At 35.0% G+C, this 15,088-nt stretch overlaps 1 protein-coding gene across 7 annotated transcripts in view; it reads right to left on the reverse strand.

The window, feature by feature from the left end:
- Nucleotides 1-15,088, reverse strand: part of raw (NDT-like domain-containing protein raw) — a 51,522-nt gene that overhangs the window by 19,709 nt on the left and 16,725 nt on the right. For 4 of the 7 annotated variants that reach the window (XM_028308592.1, XM_028308588.1, XM_028308586.1 and 1 more), the window contains exons 3-5: nucleotides 7,595-7,707; nucleotides 1,494-1,611; nucleotides 388-467 (exon numbers count right to left, since the gene is read on the reverse strand). In XM_028308592.1, the coding sequence (XP_028164393.1) occupies nucleotides 388-467; nucleotides 1,494-1,611; nucleotides 7,595-7,707 (311 nt within the window). Of the gene's footprint in view, nucleotides 1-387; nucleotides 468-1,493; nucleotides 1,612-7,594; nucleotides 7,728-8,147; nucleotides 8,210-11,216; nucleotides 11,375-15,088 lie in introns of those variants that run through there. The other 3 variants (XM_028308589.1, XM_028308591.1, XM_028308590.1) reach the window with 3 other exon arrangements.

Below are 15,088 nucleotides of genomic sequence, written 5' to 3' on the forward strand. Positions count from 1 at the left end.
CGTTAGCGTGGAGACGACAGACGTAGCGTGGGAAGTGGCCATCGACGACACTGAACTATACACTCGCGTAAAGTGAACGTATAGAGCGCATCGCCGCATCGTATCTGCCGGGACTGCCGCCGAGTATTTCTGGATTGGTACCGTGCGGAAAGTTTAGTCACGATTTGTTTGATTGCGGGACGCCGTCTCCGATCGACCTTCCGCACTGCGAAATAAATGGAAACTTCACGTCCTCAGACAACGGAGAAATATACAAATATACAACCACGGAAGCAAACCGCAGCGCGGAATTGTCACATACTTTTAGAGGCCATAAAATGTTTATACAATCTAAATATTTACGAGCGCTTTCGAGTTTCTTTTAGTAGCTGAAGATTTTTTTCTTACCGTTTATTTGTTTAATAGTTTCCTTCTCCCGAAGCTCCTTGTCGGCGTTCCACACCGGCGACTCGGGTTTGTTCGATGTCCTGCGAATGAAAACTGAAATTAGAAACAAAACACAAACGTTGTGAAAATGAAACGTGCGTAGGCGTAAGTAACGAGTTTGCAAATACATGTTTTTTGCGTCGTGAAAATTAGTGCATGTATTATACGATTCAGTGTATGACAAACATTCTCGTTGTGTGGCATTAAGGGGTCAACGCTCGCGCCAGCGGTAGTGGTAGCACCACCAGGAGTCCTCGGTTCAAGACCGGGTAAACGGCTGAACATTCTCGCGTCATCGGCGAAATTATACTGATTCATTTGGTGACTATAACTTACAGAGAACGCGAAGGGCGTTTGCGTTTATTACACCTAACAATACCGTGTTAAAATTCACATGAACGTAGGAGTGACAGTCGTCGTCGCGTCTGTCCGGCCGAGGGTATTTACAGTAAATTATGTTTCCGTTTATCAACTTGTCAGGTTCGGAACACGCATCGCAATTTGTACATCTATTACGAATACCGGTTATGATGATTTTAATACAAAAAGGTTTGCTCATACAGCTAAACAATAAAACGTAGTTACAGATTAAACGACATAATTATATAAGTTGTTTTGCTTCCCGGTTATGTAGATGACGTAATCGGCGTCACGAACCCGTGATATTCAGGACACGTTCTCGACATCTAACGTCGTGAACATGGCAATATTAAACCTCAATATTAATTATAATAGCGGGTTATTAAAACAAGTGAAGTCAAAGATGTATACCGATAAAACAGATTAAGTTTATATGTAGCCAATTGATTATTTTAATTAGTACGTAGATAAGAAATACTCATTTAAAAGAGGTTAATTTGTATGTCTACGTCAATAAGTTTGATTAGAATTTGAAACTAGCTTACTGAACCTTGCAGTATTCCCTAGTAATTGAGTAGATTTCCTATTGAAAAAGTATAAAAAATTGAAAAAACAACTATGAATAATCAAGTAGTCGATAACCAGTTTCAGTGCGTTATGAACATTTAACAAAACTAAACACAATAATCGTTAGGGTGCATACTCACTGCCTGGCCTGTCTCGAGCACCGGCGCAGCTCGGCAGCGAACACGCAGAATTCGCCGAACGTGAGCGTCAGCGATTTCCGACGAGCACATTGCCGCGCGCATACCAGCATCTCGAACACTGCAACGAACATTCTCATTAGAATTAAGAAACTCATTAGACATATTAATTAGCTTAAGTTCGGAAACGTGTAGATTTTCAGTAACTTAAAGGTAAAATTTCAGTAACCTAAAGGTAAGTTTTCAGTAAACGAAAGGTTAATTTTTAGTAACCGAAAGGTAACCCGTGAAAAAGGAATATTCGTGGACATCGTTTATTTTGATACGCAGATGAAGCAAATATGTACAAAGACAGTGGATGGGAAGAAACGGTAGGGTTTGAGTCAAGTGAATGATGTGCCAATCTTGGTAGCATCCAACTAACAGACTATAGTGATCAATAAACAGAAAAATATCACGAGTTCAACCGGAAAACCGATCATAGTCGAATAAGGTGAATGACGCAAAATAAAAGTTTGTAAACAAATGTATAAAAAGTCAACACGTAGAGGTTACAAAACAACTCGACAATTAAAAACAAACGTCATTAAAATTTGAACTTTGTAGTTTTTAAGAATAAGAATTAGCATAAGTACTTATTAGTAAAATAATATGAGTAAAAGACAAAGTGTTTCTTAATTAACGTGTACAATTGACTCACCACAGTTGAAATAACAAAGATCGTGCAGTAAAAAATGAATCAATAATTTTAACGGTTATTTCGGCATGAAAGAAACAGTTAATTTACTGTCTGGGAGAACTTAATCAAAAAAGCGTATCGAAAAAACAACAAATCGCATGTCTTACAAAAAGTGTGGACTATGGAGCCATGCAGGGAGATAATTAAAATACAATTTTAAATTCGTTACTGCTACACAGACCTCGAAACGTATTTATTTGGAAGAATGGACAAGGTTTTCTAAACAATGCACTCTCGATTTATAATCGAGTCAATCACTGGTATACTTTGGTTCAATAAGTGTTCTTAAAGTAGTAGCTGTGGTAGTAGGTCAAACAATCTGAAGACTTATAATATTCTAATATTATTATCGCAATACAATACATTCATTCAATTTTGAATTAGAGTGCAAATTCTCAAAAGTACGCCTCTTGCTTCGGGCGAAATTTCGATTGAATATTGGTTCTCAGAAAGTCGTCGAGCATTTACTCACTATGTAACTTTCTTTTAATCTCTCTTTGCCAGTTAAAACACTTTTAAAATCTTTCAAAGAAGCTTTTTTTTTCGTTATTATTAAGATCCGTTTACGTTGCTAATAAATTAACTGCCATTATCAGATCCAGTTTTTTCAACACGCCCTAGGTTTTTTCACATTTGTCTACAGATCCCTATAGCAGTTGTTGATCAAATCAGGTGTCAGGCAGGAGTTAAATACAGGCAAGTAGCAATAACGATGAGATTAATGTTTACGAGTAGGCGCACGAGCAACAAAGACAATTAACAAACCGCTTCACGAGTCGTACGTACGTTAATCAACAAGTTCATAGTGAAATAAAAATAGAGAACAATAAGATGGAGCGTAGATAGAGTAGCGTAACAACGTAATAATTGTCACCATACTATGAAGATTTATGTTTGAGCATTGTATCGTAAAATGAGGCTGAATCGAATGCGATATTGTTTCATTGTAACACATTGGTTATAAATTCTGAATATTGCAATGTTGAGATGCAAGAAATATTCATATTGCCACTATTTTACTTCCTTTTCACAAGAAAAGTTTTTTTAGTATCACAACTTCTGGGTGTTAATATTTAGTATACGAGATTCATTGAAAAAAGCATGGAATACAAATTTTCAGTACGGTATCACTAAATTTTCATGGTGAAAATGAATGAGCTTTTCATTACAAAAAGTCGTAATACCTTCAACTAACGTTAAGTTAAAAATAAACCTTGTAACAGAATCTGCTGATAACTTTTCTTTTGTCTATTGTTTCTTCGTTTCGATCTTGGTGGTGAACTCACCGTTGGTCATCAGCCCAAGTGAGCAATGAGGTGAGATCACGCCGGGTCGCACGCGCAACACCTGTCGCAATCGGCAACAATACTCTAATACTACCAATGATAACGGTGTAGAGACGCGTCCGAAAATACACCATTAATCTATAGTCACATTCGCATTACATCGGTTACTAATTACATAATTGTACGACCAAAATAAACGTTACACAAACAGGAAACCATACTATTGCATGAATAACAAAGCTGTTACTCTATCTCAAATACAATAACAGTATTGAAGTAATCCTAGGGCTCAGCATGTTGTAATCATTTCCAGTTCCAACAATGATTGAATGTCAAAGGTTCCTTTATTATGTAACCAAAATCAATGTGACGTGTAGAAGATGAAATCAGCTAAGTGCGGAAATTTTAACAGTTAGGTACATAGAGATGACAATGACATGTTAGTTTAAGAAACAATAATTAGCAACATGTCTCTGCTTATTATTATTGAAATAAATAAAATAATATGGAATAGTTTTGAAGTTGTCTTTACACAAATCATTATAGTACATACAATAAGAGGTATGTTTGAAGATACTAAATCATATTTACTACAAACGTAACTACGACGTAGTTCGTAGCTACATAAAGACACGTCAGAGAAACAATACAAATAAATATGATTATTAACATTTACTAGCCTAGCACTGGCGGTCAGGACAAAGAATACTGTAAGCTTTATAATTGGAATTACGATCGAATATGACTTCATACTTCCACATCGGCGTCTTTGTGTCTGGCGGCGATGACATGAAAAACTATGAACTAATAAATCTATGCCTTCTACTATTATTCAGTGCTTTAGTCATATTTAATCACACTAAACAGTTTGTAGCGGAAAACTCAGGAGAATTAAATTTTAATTGCAATAAAATAATTAATGTCGAGGTTTTATTATTATTAAACAATTAATGACTAGGAAGAAAATATAAAATACCTAGGGAATGACTACGAAAACTGTTCCTTTGGCACATCTTACTTTGTTTGCATTGAAATCTAAGATTTCCTTATAAGTTTTAGTTAATCAGTATCAGATTTAATTAAAAACTGAAAATAAAATTGAAATTGATAACTTTTATGGAAACGGGCGAAAAGATCTAACCGTGAACAATAAAAACAAAGCAGGTTATTACCTGCTTATTAAGTATAACCATATCATCAATTAACAAGACATAAACAGGTAGACAACAGACATCCTCACAAAAGACAATACCATAAAGTGGTTAATGAACGTTAGCGGTTATTAACTAAATGATCCGTGGGTCGAATGCAGGCGCGTTATTTACGAGCGGTAAATAAACAAAGAGGCGTAACCTACGCACGGGCCCGTAAATTGTTTTATATGACAGAGAGCAATCGGCCAATGGATTGTGCTTTTAGATACAATCGCCGCTTCATTGACCGTGTGTGCTGGGTTTAGACAATCAGTGGTCCCATTGTTGTGACACGCCTTGAACTTTCGCGTTGCTTGTTTCAGAGGGCATGTAGAGCGGTCGGCCCGATTGAGCTAGCCACACGCTTGAGTAGCTCATAAAGTGTGACAACAGAGTTGTGACCCCAGTTGTTACAACCACATGAATTTAGTAAAAGATCAAAGCACCAGTGGCAAAATGTGCCGAGTACAACTGAACCAATTACCGCAAATGATTTATTGCGGACTTACAAAACTAATAACACCATAATCGAAAAAGAAAACTTAAACTTTTTAATTAGTAGTAGTTAAAAATGTGGTTAAATTATTATTCATTATTTATAACTTTATGGTCTAGTAACTAATCTATAGCAAGAAATATCTACTCATTGATAACCATCAATGAGTAGAGATTTCGTTTCGTTTGAAGTTTCCAACAGTGTTTATGATTTTTAAACGATAACCTATATCGTCACGATGAATGGGGGTCTATTAATCATCAAGACAGTCAGCAAAACAAAATTCCCCGGTTTAATTTATATAATACAGAAAAGATAAAATTGTCAGTGTTTAATCAAACCTAGTGTGTTATTAAAGGCAGTTTACTGTTGATTCTTAGATCGCAGATAACGTACAAAATGCAATAAATTGTTATCTGTGCAATGCAACAGTTGCAATGTATGATTGCTATTAGTTAGAAGTAATTTACGACATGCGGAACCGACATGCGTAATTTTTAATAGCGTATTGACATTTAGGTAGGTACTGTTGATTCAGCCTGACGGGTGAAGATGACGTAAGCCTTTTATCGTTCATTCAATCGAATGAGACATTCATCAAGCCACATCGAATGAAGTCCATTCCCTTTGGATTGGAAGTAGAAGCTAGTACGGAGTTCGTTCCAGTATAAGATTAACTACATCATACATAGCTGCTTGGTTTATAGAGATACCGAAAAGCTATTCACTTGTAATACTTTTATATGCATACTAATGAGTAGATATTGCTAGACCTTAATTAAAAAAGATAACGATTATGTAGGATTGCAAAATTAGCTATGCAAAAGAAACAGACAGTGAACGCAGTAAATGCATAGAGATAGAAGTGAAAACATATCAACAGTCGTATCAGTATCAACTTAAAATACATCAAATATTTATATGTAGTAACTGACACGGTATATGTGACTGAAGATCACGTTCACGTACCATGTATTTTCTGGAAGTTTTCCATGAAGTATTAAAGTAATAAAATGTTTTATTCATGTAGCAACCCTTCGTTCGGGGAGTTTTATTTTGATTGCAAATAAGCAAAAGTTGAAGGCTTCTCAGTTCAAGGGCAGATTTCATCTTGTATACGAAGTATACGAGAATTGATTTTTTTATTTGGGTATTGTATAAAAGAGATTTTTTACAGGTTGGTAGAAACTTGAACCGTGAGCTCAAACCATGATTTTAGTTAAACCAGTGATTTTTCCCGAATCATGAATAAAGTCTATAAAAATACACCACCGGAATGGTGAAAAACTACAAACAAGTATGACTTTAATCATATAGGTACGACAGTTATGGACAATCATAATTATTTTCATTTTGCCGACTCGTTAACCAAAATTTACCTTAATTAGAAAATAGTATAATCTAGTCGCTTCTCGACAATAATTCTATACTTATACGTTGTATACTTAATGATTTAATTCATTGCATATACGTGGACGTGGCCACAGAGAACATTTTTCGTTATCACCAGCTTAGCTTACATCATGGTTCGATAAAATGAGTTTAACCGCGATGTCTGTATCGAATACAAACAACTACACTTATTTGTCAAATATAAACTTATAAACGAATGATTTCGTAATAACTATGAATCTTCAGCCACCGAATTTTCATAATTAACGAAATTATGCCCCATAAAATAAACATCTTTCACGATTCTTTATGTCTGTACTGTAACGTATGCGGTATTGTAATATTTTTCTTGTCTTTAAAAATGCAACCAAACTGAATACTGTACACCCGAGCAGTTTGTTACATGCTCATTCGTAAAATAAGCAGAAAACTAGATATAGACAAAAAGCTTTATCAATAGTTAAAACGCCCGTATTCACAAAAGATGCTTGCTTATGTGAAGCAGCAGAATATCGAACGCACAGCATTGAATAGAGCTCTGTGATTGATTCATGTGTTACCCTGTGCGTCCACGCGCACTGTGAGACCTCATAGTAATGTTTGTGAATACGGGCGTAAGATATCAATTAAGTAAAATAAGTCTCTACGTAAAGCTGTTAATGTGTGTTAATTTGCTGACTTAACTTTCACTAATTAAAGGCTTATTTATATCACTTATTTGTATTTATTATTTTAGACTAATAAAAATGATAATGTTTTTCTTTAATCGATATTACGAAGTTTATAAGTGAGGTTTGTTTAAAGAGATTATTAAAAAGTATTGTATCTTGACTTGAAGCTTAGAGCTTGAGCTTTAGATAAACATTTTTTTATAGCTGGGCAACAATAGTCATGGTGTTTGCTGGCTACAGATCTATCGGTCGCACTCTAGATTGTTCTACGTCTTTCCAGAATACTATCGTCTTTTTTAAAAGAAATGAAAAAGAAATAAGTCTTACCCTGGGTCTTAGTGGGGTAGAGTTCTATGTCGTTGAAAAGGCTCTGAATGCGGTCGGCGGGCGCCGGCTGGTCGGGGGGGCCGACGCGGCTGCCCCACGCACTCGCCACTTCCCTGTGGACAATGAGAAAACACTTTTAAATATAAGTAATTAAGTTACAATTTACAAAGTTATCGGAAAAATTCCCCAAACAAACGTTAAAGAATAACTATAAAGAAAGTTTCTGGACAAATTGAAAACCTGGTTCTTTTTTTGAAGTCGGTTAAAAAGTAGAATATTGGTTTGAAAAAAGTCCTAAATAAGGTGACATTCAAGCCAAAAAATCAAGGATTAGAACTTAGACACGGACACTATCAAGTTCAACTTGTATTGAGATCCAAGACAGAGAGATAAATATCAACATCTTGCAAACTGTAAAGATGAATCAAACACTTAAAAAAATCAATAACAAAATCTTCTAACAGATGTAAAAAAAAAATTGGCAGATTTACAAAAAAAAAAAGAATACGGCAACTACGTATAAAAAGTTCATTGCCACACGATCCCAACTTACATAGGCTCACTGTTCGCACATGTGAAACTAATATAAATGCGAGCCATTTGAATCACTGTCGGAGATAAAACGTATCGCTTAGACATGGAGTCCAGCTACAACTGAAATAGAAAGATATGGCTGCCCTTTAAATATTAGTGAAACAGATAGGTAGCACCGATCGGGTGTCGTGGTGCGTTACGCGCTAGCACGCATGAGCTATGCGACAGGCATATTTCTGACTAACCTTTTGGGGTAGGTTAGGTAGCTTACAGCTATAGTGTTTTGTTTTTTCTCATTAAATGTCAAACCACAAAATGGCCGGTTGGTGGCCTATGTTCAGCAGTAACTCCTATGGCTGAAATGATTATGATGATGATCATGATGTCAAACCAACCTATTTGAATGTAAACCTGTGAGGAACATTTTCATTCTAAGAATGAAGGTAACTTTATGAACAATTTTGTTCGAGAAGGAAATTAAAATTACAGATACGAAGTGTTAAATTTTGTGTGTCATAAACATCATTACAGTCTGGAAATTACTGTACAGTAGTAATATTTATTATAGTGTAGTAATGTTTATATGTCAACTGGTTTATTTACCTAACCCACGAATTTATTTATGAGGATATCACAGAAGTACGAGTAGGTAGGTTTACCTAATCACCAATAATAATATAACTTATCTCGGAACATATTTGCATGATTATTTATGTTTAAACAGTGGCAATCATAAAAGAAAATATTTTTACTCATATCGATGGTTCCAGAATCCAGATATTAATTACAATTAGATCATATAAACAAATAAACAAACGACTTCACATCTATCATATAAAATATGTAATGTGCAATAGATAACGATGGAGGTGTCACACAAAAAGGTAGGCAATTATGGGTACTTTTAACAATGACGCATCGGTGATGTGATCGTTGATATTAGAAAAAATCAATAAACTACGAGTACATTAAATAGATATCAGTAATTAATGATACCTACGTAATGTTTATATTACACCGCAACAGAATACCTAATCAAATCAAACAATACCTAATTAACACTAAAACTAGTTATTACTAGAGTCTTCTGTTGTAACAAGAAGCCGTGAACCTTCTATATTTTCCTAAGTCAATACCTTAGTCAGAATTTGAATATTTTAACTGCGCTTTTAAAAAGCTCTCATATCTACCTACGCGTCTTAGTATAAATGTAAGTTTCAGTACAACATGCATGAGCCCGAGCATGATACTGACAAAAAGCACATTATGGTAATTGGACATTATGCGCTTACAGCCGCTTTAAAAGTTTTCAAGTTTTAGGTAAGTAGTACCCCCTTTTTCAGTGGACCAAAAACCTCAAGAAAGGTGCTGGACGAAGAAAGCAGAAGCTCGTGCTTCATGGCGTTTCTTGGATGAGGCTTTATTTCAGCAGTAGACTGACATAGACATGATGAATGCACCATGTTCAGTTTCAAGGAACCAAAAGTTTATTTTTAGTATCAAATTAGTGTGAATCAGTGTGTGAAATGCTTATATGAATGGAACCAATATTTACTTTCATATCGCACGGTATGGAATTTGCAGACATGCATTTCCGGACATTGCTAGACTAAATACACCTACCGGCAGACGCTATCGTGTTACAGCGGCGTGAACTGAATGTAGTCCCCGTATCAGAAAATGACAATTTTGCCATAGAAGTTTTAGCTCTAGCACTTTGGTATAAGGTGCAAATTTAATTGATGAAATTGAACACTTCATGGTAGGTTGATGTGCTGGCAATCGTACCTGTGAATGGGGCATATTCTCACGTGAATGGACGCTTCGCGTTATCTTATTACATACGCAGAATGCCAAACGTGTAGCATGTTTGTCGAATGTGAGTAATAGTTGTTATGTTTTTGACGCTGAATTCATTGAAGAAGATGTTGATCTTCTTATTCACGAATTAGATAAAATATTGCGTAGTTAAATGGTAAACTTGTTGATGGCCTAATTGCTTAATTCTTTTGTTTACTCGTAAATATGCGATAAATCCTTCTAGGAAGCACAAACTAGAAGTAGTTAATAAACATTACAACTATTAAAACTAATAGAGCTTTCAAAAACCTTTTAATTTTCCACAAACAAAGCGATGATCAATTAAATCTTTCTAACAAAAAGATTCTACTGATTAACAAACAAAAAATATTGAGGAAGAGTGTTTCTTTCCGGCTTATCAAACAATAAAATTGAATTAAGTAAGTAAGTACCTACTTCGTATAAAAAAATTAGAAACGAATGCAGACAGGAAAACGTTGCTGCAAAATTAATAACAGGGTTTAATTAATGAGTAATTTACCATACCTACTACAGAAGCTGATTACTGTAATATAATTTCAGCAAAAACGGGAATGAATTACGCTGACTATTTTCATTTGTCGATACCCCGGGGTTTTCTAATTCTATAAATATGCCATTCATAGAATGTATTATGCACCATGTGCGTATTCATGTATGAATCAATAGAGTATCCACCGGTGTTAGGTAGGATCATAAACAATATTATTTGTAATTGCTTATATTTTGTTTTTAATATCAATCTTGGGATTAATCAAGCTGTTGTTTTTTCATAAATGTATGTTCACGTCCGCGAAACGCAATTCTTTGCAAAAAGACATCAACGGGCTCTCTTTAGCGACGAATTTTTTTACATCAAAAAACATATGTTTTACATAGCACATATTTACTATGGCGTTGCACTTCTAAGGCGTTGTATGTAGTTATGATAGGTGCTCTCTTTACAAAAATGACTAGTGTGTTATCGACTTTACATACAACAGCGACTTATATTTATCAGGCGGACCTTGACATCGCCCATAATCCCTTTAGAATATTCTACTTTTTCAGTGCAATTATACTTAGGCCCGATTCGACCAAACTTTTATCCGAAAACTAGTTTCAGTATGGGAAATATGTCAAAATGATAAGTTTATTCTGAGATTTATTTACTCGTTTGGTCGAATCCACTCTTAGTCGTTTATGTGCCGTGGTTTGTAACAAACCATACAATTTCATTTAGGAAAAAAACATTGTACTTATTCCTCACCGACATCTATCACTGTGTCCAAATTTCAAGCAATCACACACACTAACACTATTGGCTTTTGCACAAAACTTCAAAACACAATTGTTACACATTATAACAACACACATAGCTATAATTTTCATTACTTTTAATAAGTTAGTCATTCGATACGACTGGTGTAGTGCTTCCCTGTGTTCCCACTAAGGCACTGACTCAGTTAGCTTGTTAAAATCAGTAATTTACTTGTGTGTGTTTATTAATGTTTATGTTTTACCCAAAGAGTAGTTCAATAAGGTATGACGTGAATAGGAGACAGGGCACACATGATATGACCGGATCACCGGAGTGATAACCTCGGGCGCCGGACGGGTATTCGATCATCGCAGAAAAGAACTTGCTATGATTGTCACAAACATCTATGATACAATATACGTACGTTTTTAATAAGAAAAAAACTTTAGAAAACTATTTCGGGAAAAAAATAACATAAAATATAAACGCCTGAACGCCTACAAACAGAGAAGTAAGATAGAAATAGAATAGGGTTGAATTAAAATATTGTATTATGGTGTTACCATTTCATCGTCGAAATGTTTTGCTGCTACTTAGTTTGTTATTTCCTTAATGAGTTTCGTTTATACTAACAGGATCAGTAAGTAGCGTAAAGTAATCATACGAAATTTCATAAACTCAAAATCAAACATTTTATTTGCCATTAAGTAGGGTACAGGTACAGATGGAATACAGGAAAAAGTTCATTAACCTACTTAGCCAATTACAAATTGCATGCAAATATCATGAAGCAATTTCGTATCATAATCGGACAGTCTATTAAAGATCACGTCCAAAGTATATCTAATCCCAAATAGGTATGTAGAGCTATATTTGATAAGTAATATAATTATGTATTTTCATAACGTTCAACGTGTGTGTAAGGAACCATAGAGTAATTGAAATAGACATCTAATGTTATTGTTTTTATGGTTTATCAAGGCTGTTTTAAGCTGATCGATAAAGTTCGAGCTCGTGACTCATTGATCAAAATAATATCTTGTCCTGTTGGTAAAGGTCTGTGCTTATAGACTACGCAGTAAATGTTGAATATTGAAAACGTTATAGTTAATATTATGTATTGTATATTAAAAGGGATGATTTCATATCGCGTTGAGGATAGCCATCGATGTTATTTATTAAGGAAAAGGAAATAACATACGGTCACTGGTATTAATTATGCAAAACTTAAATAGTTTTAACAGTACAATAACAACAAAACCCTTTTTTTCAGGAAGTTAGCTTTATTGTTACAGAAATATAATGAATAGTCTTATTAACTAGATATTAATTGTCAAGACTTCATGAAAAAGAAAGTGCCTAAATGAATTAAATTGTATTTAGGCAGTTTTTCGTTATGAAAATTCTTTGTGAAGAGGGTTCTGATTATATTCTGAGTAGATTCTATGTTAAATTATGTAAGTTTCTCATCATGTACTTATTTAATTTAAATCTGTTATTAAATTATTTGAAATTCACGTTAAAATACCGGATGGTCCAACAAGAAACGATTTATGACTAACACGGTTTTTTTTTTCCTTTTCTTAGAAAAAAATGGGAGTCACCGGTATCTTCATCATGTAGGTAATTGTTGGTTGCTGTCGATGATTGAGTGACATGAACATGACTGATGAGTCCGGATTGTAATGATTCAAGTAAACTGGGTTAATTACACTGTAAATTATTTCAGAGCAGTCAGCCGGAAGACATCAAGCTCTCTGACTTCTGATCGGGTAGTCATGCGGTTACTAACGCGTTATTTTTGCCCTTATGACTGTTGATTGTGAACATTTCCTTATTCGGTGACAGCGCATATTTTATGTTGTTTATTGTCGTCAGAAAACATTATGAAATACTACATGTGTTTTTCTCACGCGAAATATCCAGTAAAGTTTTATCAAGATACAAAAACAAGGTTATCATCTCGAGTACCTGCTTGAAATTAATATTTGTATTGCTCTGCCTGACACAATAATGCCAATCACTTTTTAGAGTTCCTTGCTAAAATAAACCGGATTGCGTACGCAGTACGCACTTTATTTTGGCAACACTCGACTCGTGTAAATCGGGGACTCTCATATCAGGGATTGGAATAATAGCATATAAACAAATGATAAAGACTACGGAATATTACTATTACGAGTATTGTTATTAAATAATTTAATAAGAGCTAACCTTACTTAGTCTCTTATGAAATAAGTAAAATTTTTGGATAATGCAACTTTACAGCGACGTAAAAGACGTTCAGAACTCGATTCAAAGAAGGATATTGACTAGGTACTGGCCAAGCTTTTAAACGTACAGATATCACTTATTCAACTTTGTGTCATTGTGTCTTAAGTCCCACGATCATTGAATGTGATCGTGAATGTTTCCGTCATCGAATACCGTGTAGTAAAGGAGACAATAATCGAAACCGTAAAACAAATACCAATAGTAAAATTACAAACGCGTGCGACCCGGCTGTCGAGCGTCTACAAAAATATACCATGACATCATGGTGTGCGAACGAGACAGTCTCGCCCTCCCACTCGCTCTGGGCACGCTTATAAATACTCGAGTGCATTTACTTCATTCGGGTCCGATTATGTCTGGTGTACTGGCAAAGCCTGTTTGTCCCTTAAGGACGACCCCGTAGCGCCGATGGAACGACCTTTATTGACTCGTTGCATCTGTCAACGAATATACAATTACGGATAAACGCAGCCTATATCCTTAACAGTATGACAGGCAAAAACAAAGCATAAAATATCTAAATATTATAATAATATATCGGTTGTCAGTGAGCTGTGACATTGCAATATTAAAATAAATATTTGGAACGCGTATCTAACGCCAAACGTGTCCCTGATCTAAATTGGGCAACTCTACTTCCGTGTGGATAACGGTGTTTACGAATAAACAAAACTACAATGCCTACTATAGTTCAAAAGTCACATAAAATGCTTAAATGTTATGCAGCAAGCACATTTAATGTTATGCCATAACGTTTACTTTAAATATGTACAGAAGTTAGTTACAAAATTTTGAAAGAATGGAATAGTAGTAAATACTGTGAAAGTGTTGCAGTGACTCTACATTTTTGCAAGGAAAAGGAAACTACAAGTATTCATCTTTTGTGGACAATTAAATTGATTTTATATCGTTTGAGGCTTAAGTGATAAATAATACTTTTATCAGAGATCAGCTTACTGACTAAAGCCTTTATACGAGCTTATGGGAGTGACGTCACTTAAAGTTGTTGACCAGCGAGCAAGTCATCGTGCACTTAAATCACCTGTGGATTCACCAACACCATTTCAAAAGTTTCAAATGTATAATTAGTCACATTGTTAGTGGAATTTGACTAATCGTCAGTGACCTCATGCCCCTCATACTTACACTGACCTAACCAGGAAGGAACTAAGTAATTATTTACTTTGGACCACAAGAAGTTGCAACTCGCAAATTCCATCAAGTACACAAACATGATTAAGAGCTGAACAAACTACACCTTAGATAACATTTGTTTTTTTTTTGGGTCAATGTGAGAGTCATATTATCATTAATATTGAAATATAAACAACAATAAAATAATGCGCATTAAAATCAACAATCATAGAGCGACGTAATTAGCGACATCACCTCCAGCCGGGGAGCTGGGTAAACAAGTCACCATGATGTCATGCTGGTGTTGTTGACCCAACCAATAACATGAGTGAGTGCCGCTCATTTCCGAGCGCGGGCTGCGAAACATTCAAAATTTGGACATCTTCTCTCATTTCAATACAGTTGGCTACATGTTTGGTAATTTAGAAACTCTCATCTGGTTAGTACGGTTCAAATTCTTGACTTTAAAGAGT

The sequence above is a fragment of the Ostrinia furnacalis genome, unplaced genomic scaffold (assembly GCF_004193835.3).
Source record: "Ostrinia furnacalis isolate ACB-3 unplaced genomic scaffold, ASM419383v2 OfSCF2450, whole genome shotgun sequence".
NCBI lineage: Eukaryota > Metazoa > Arthropoda > Insecta > Lepidoptera > Crambidae > Ostrinia > Ostrinia furnacalis.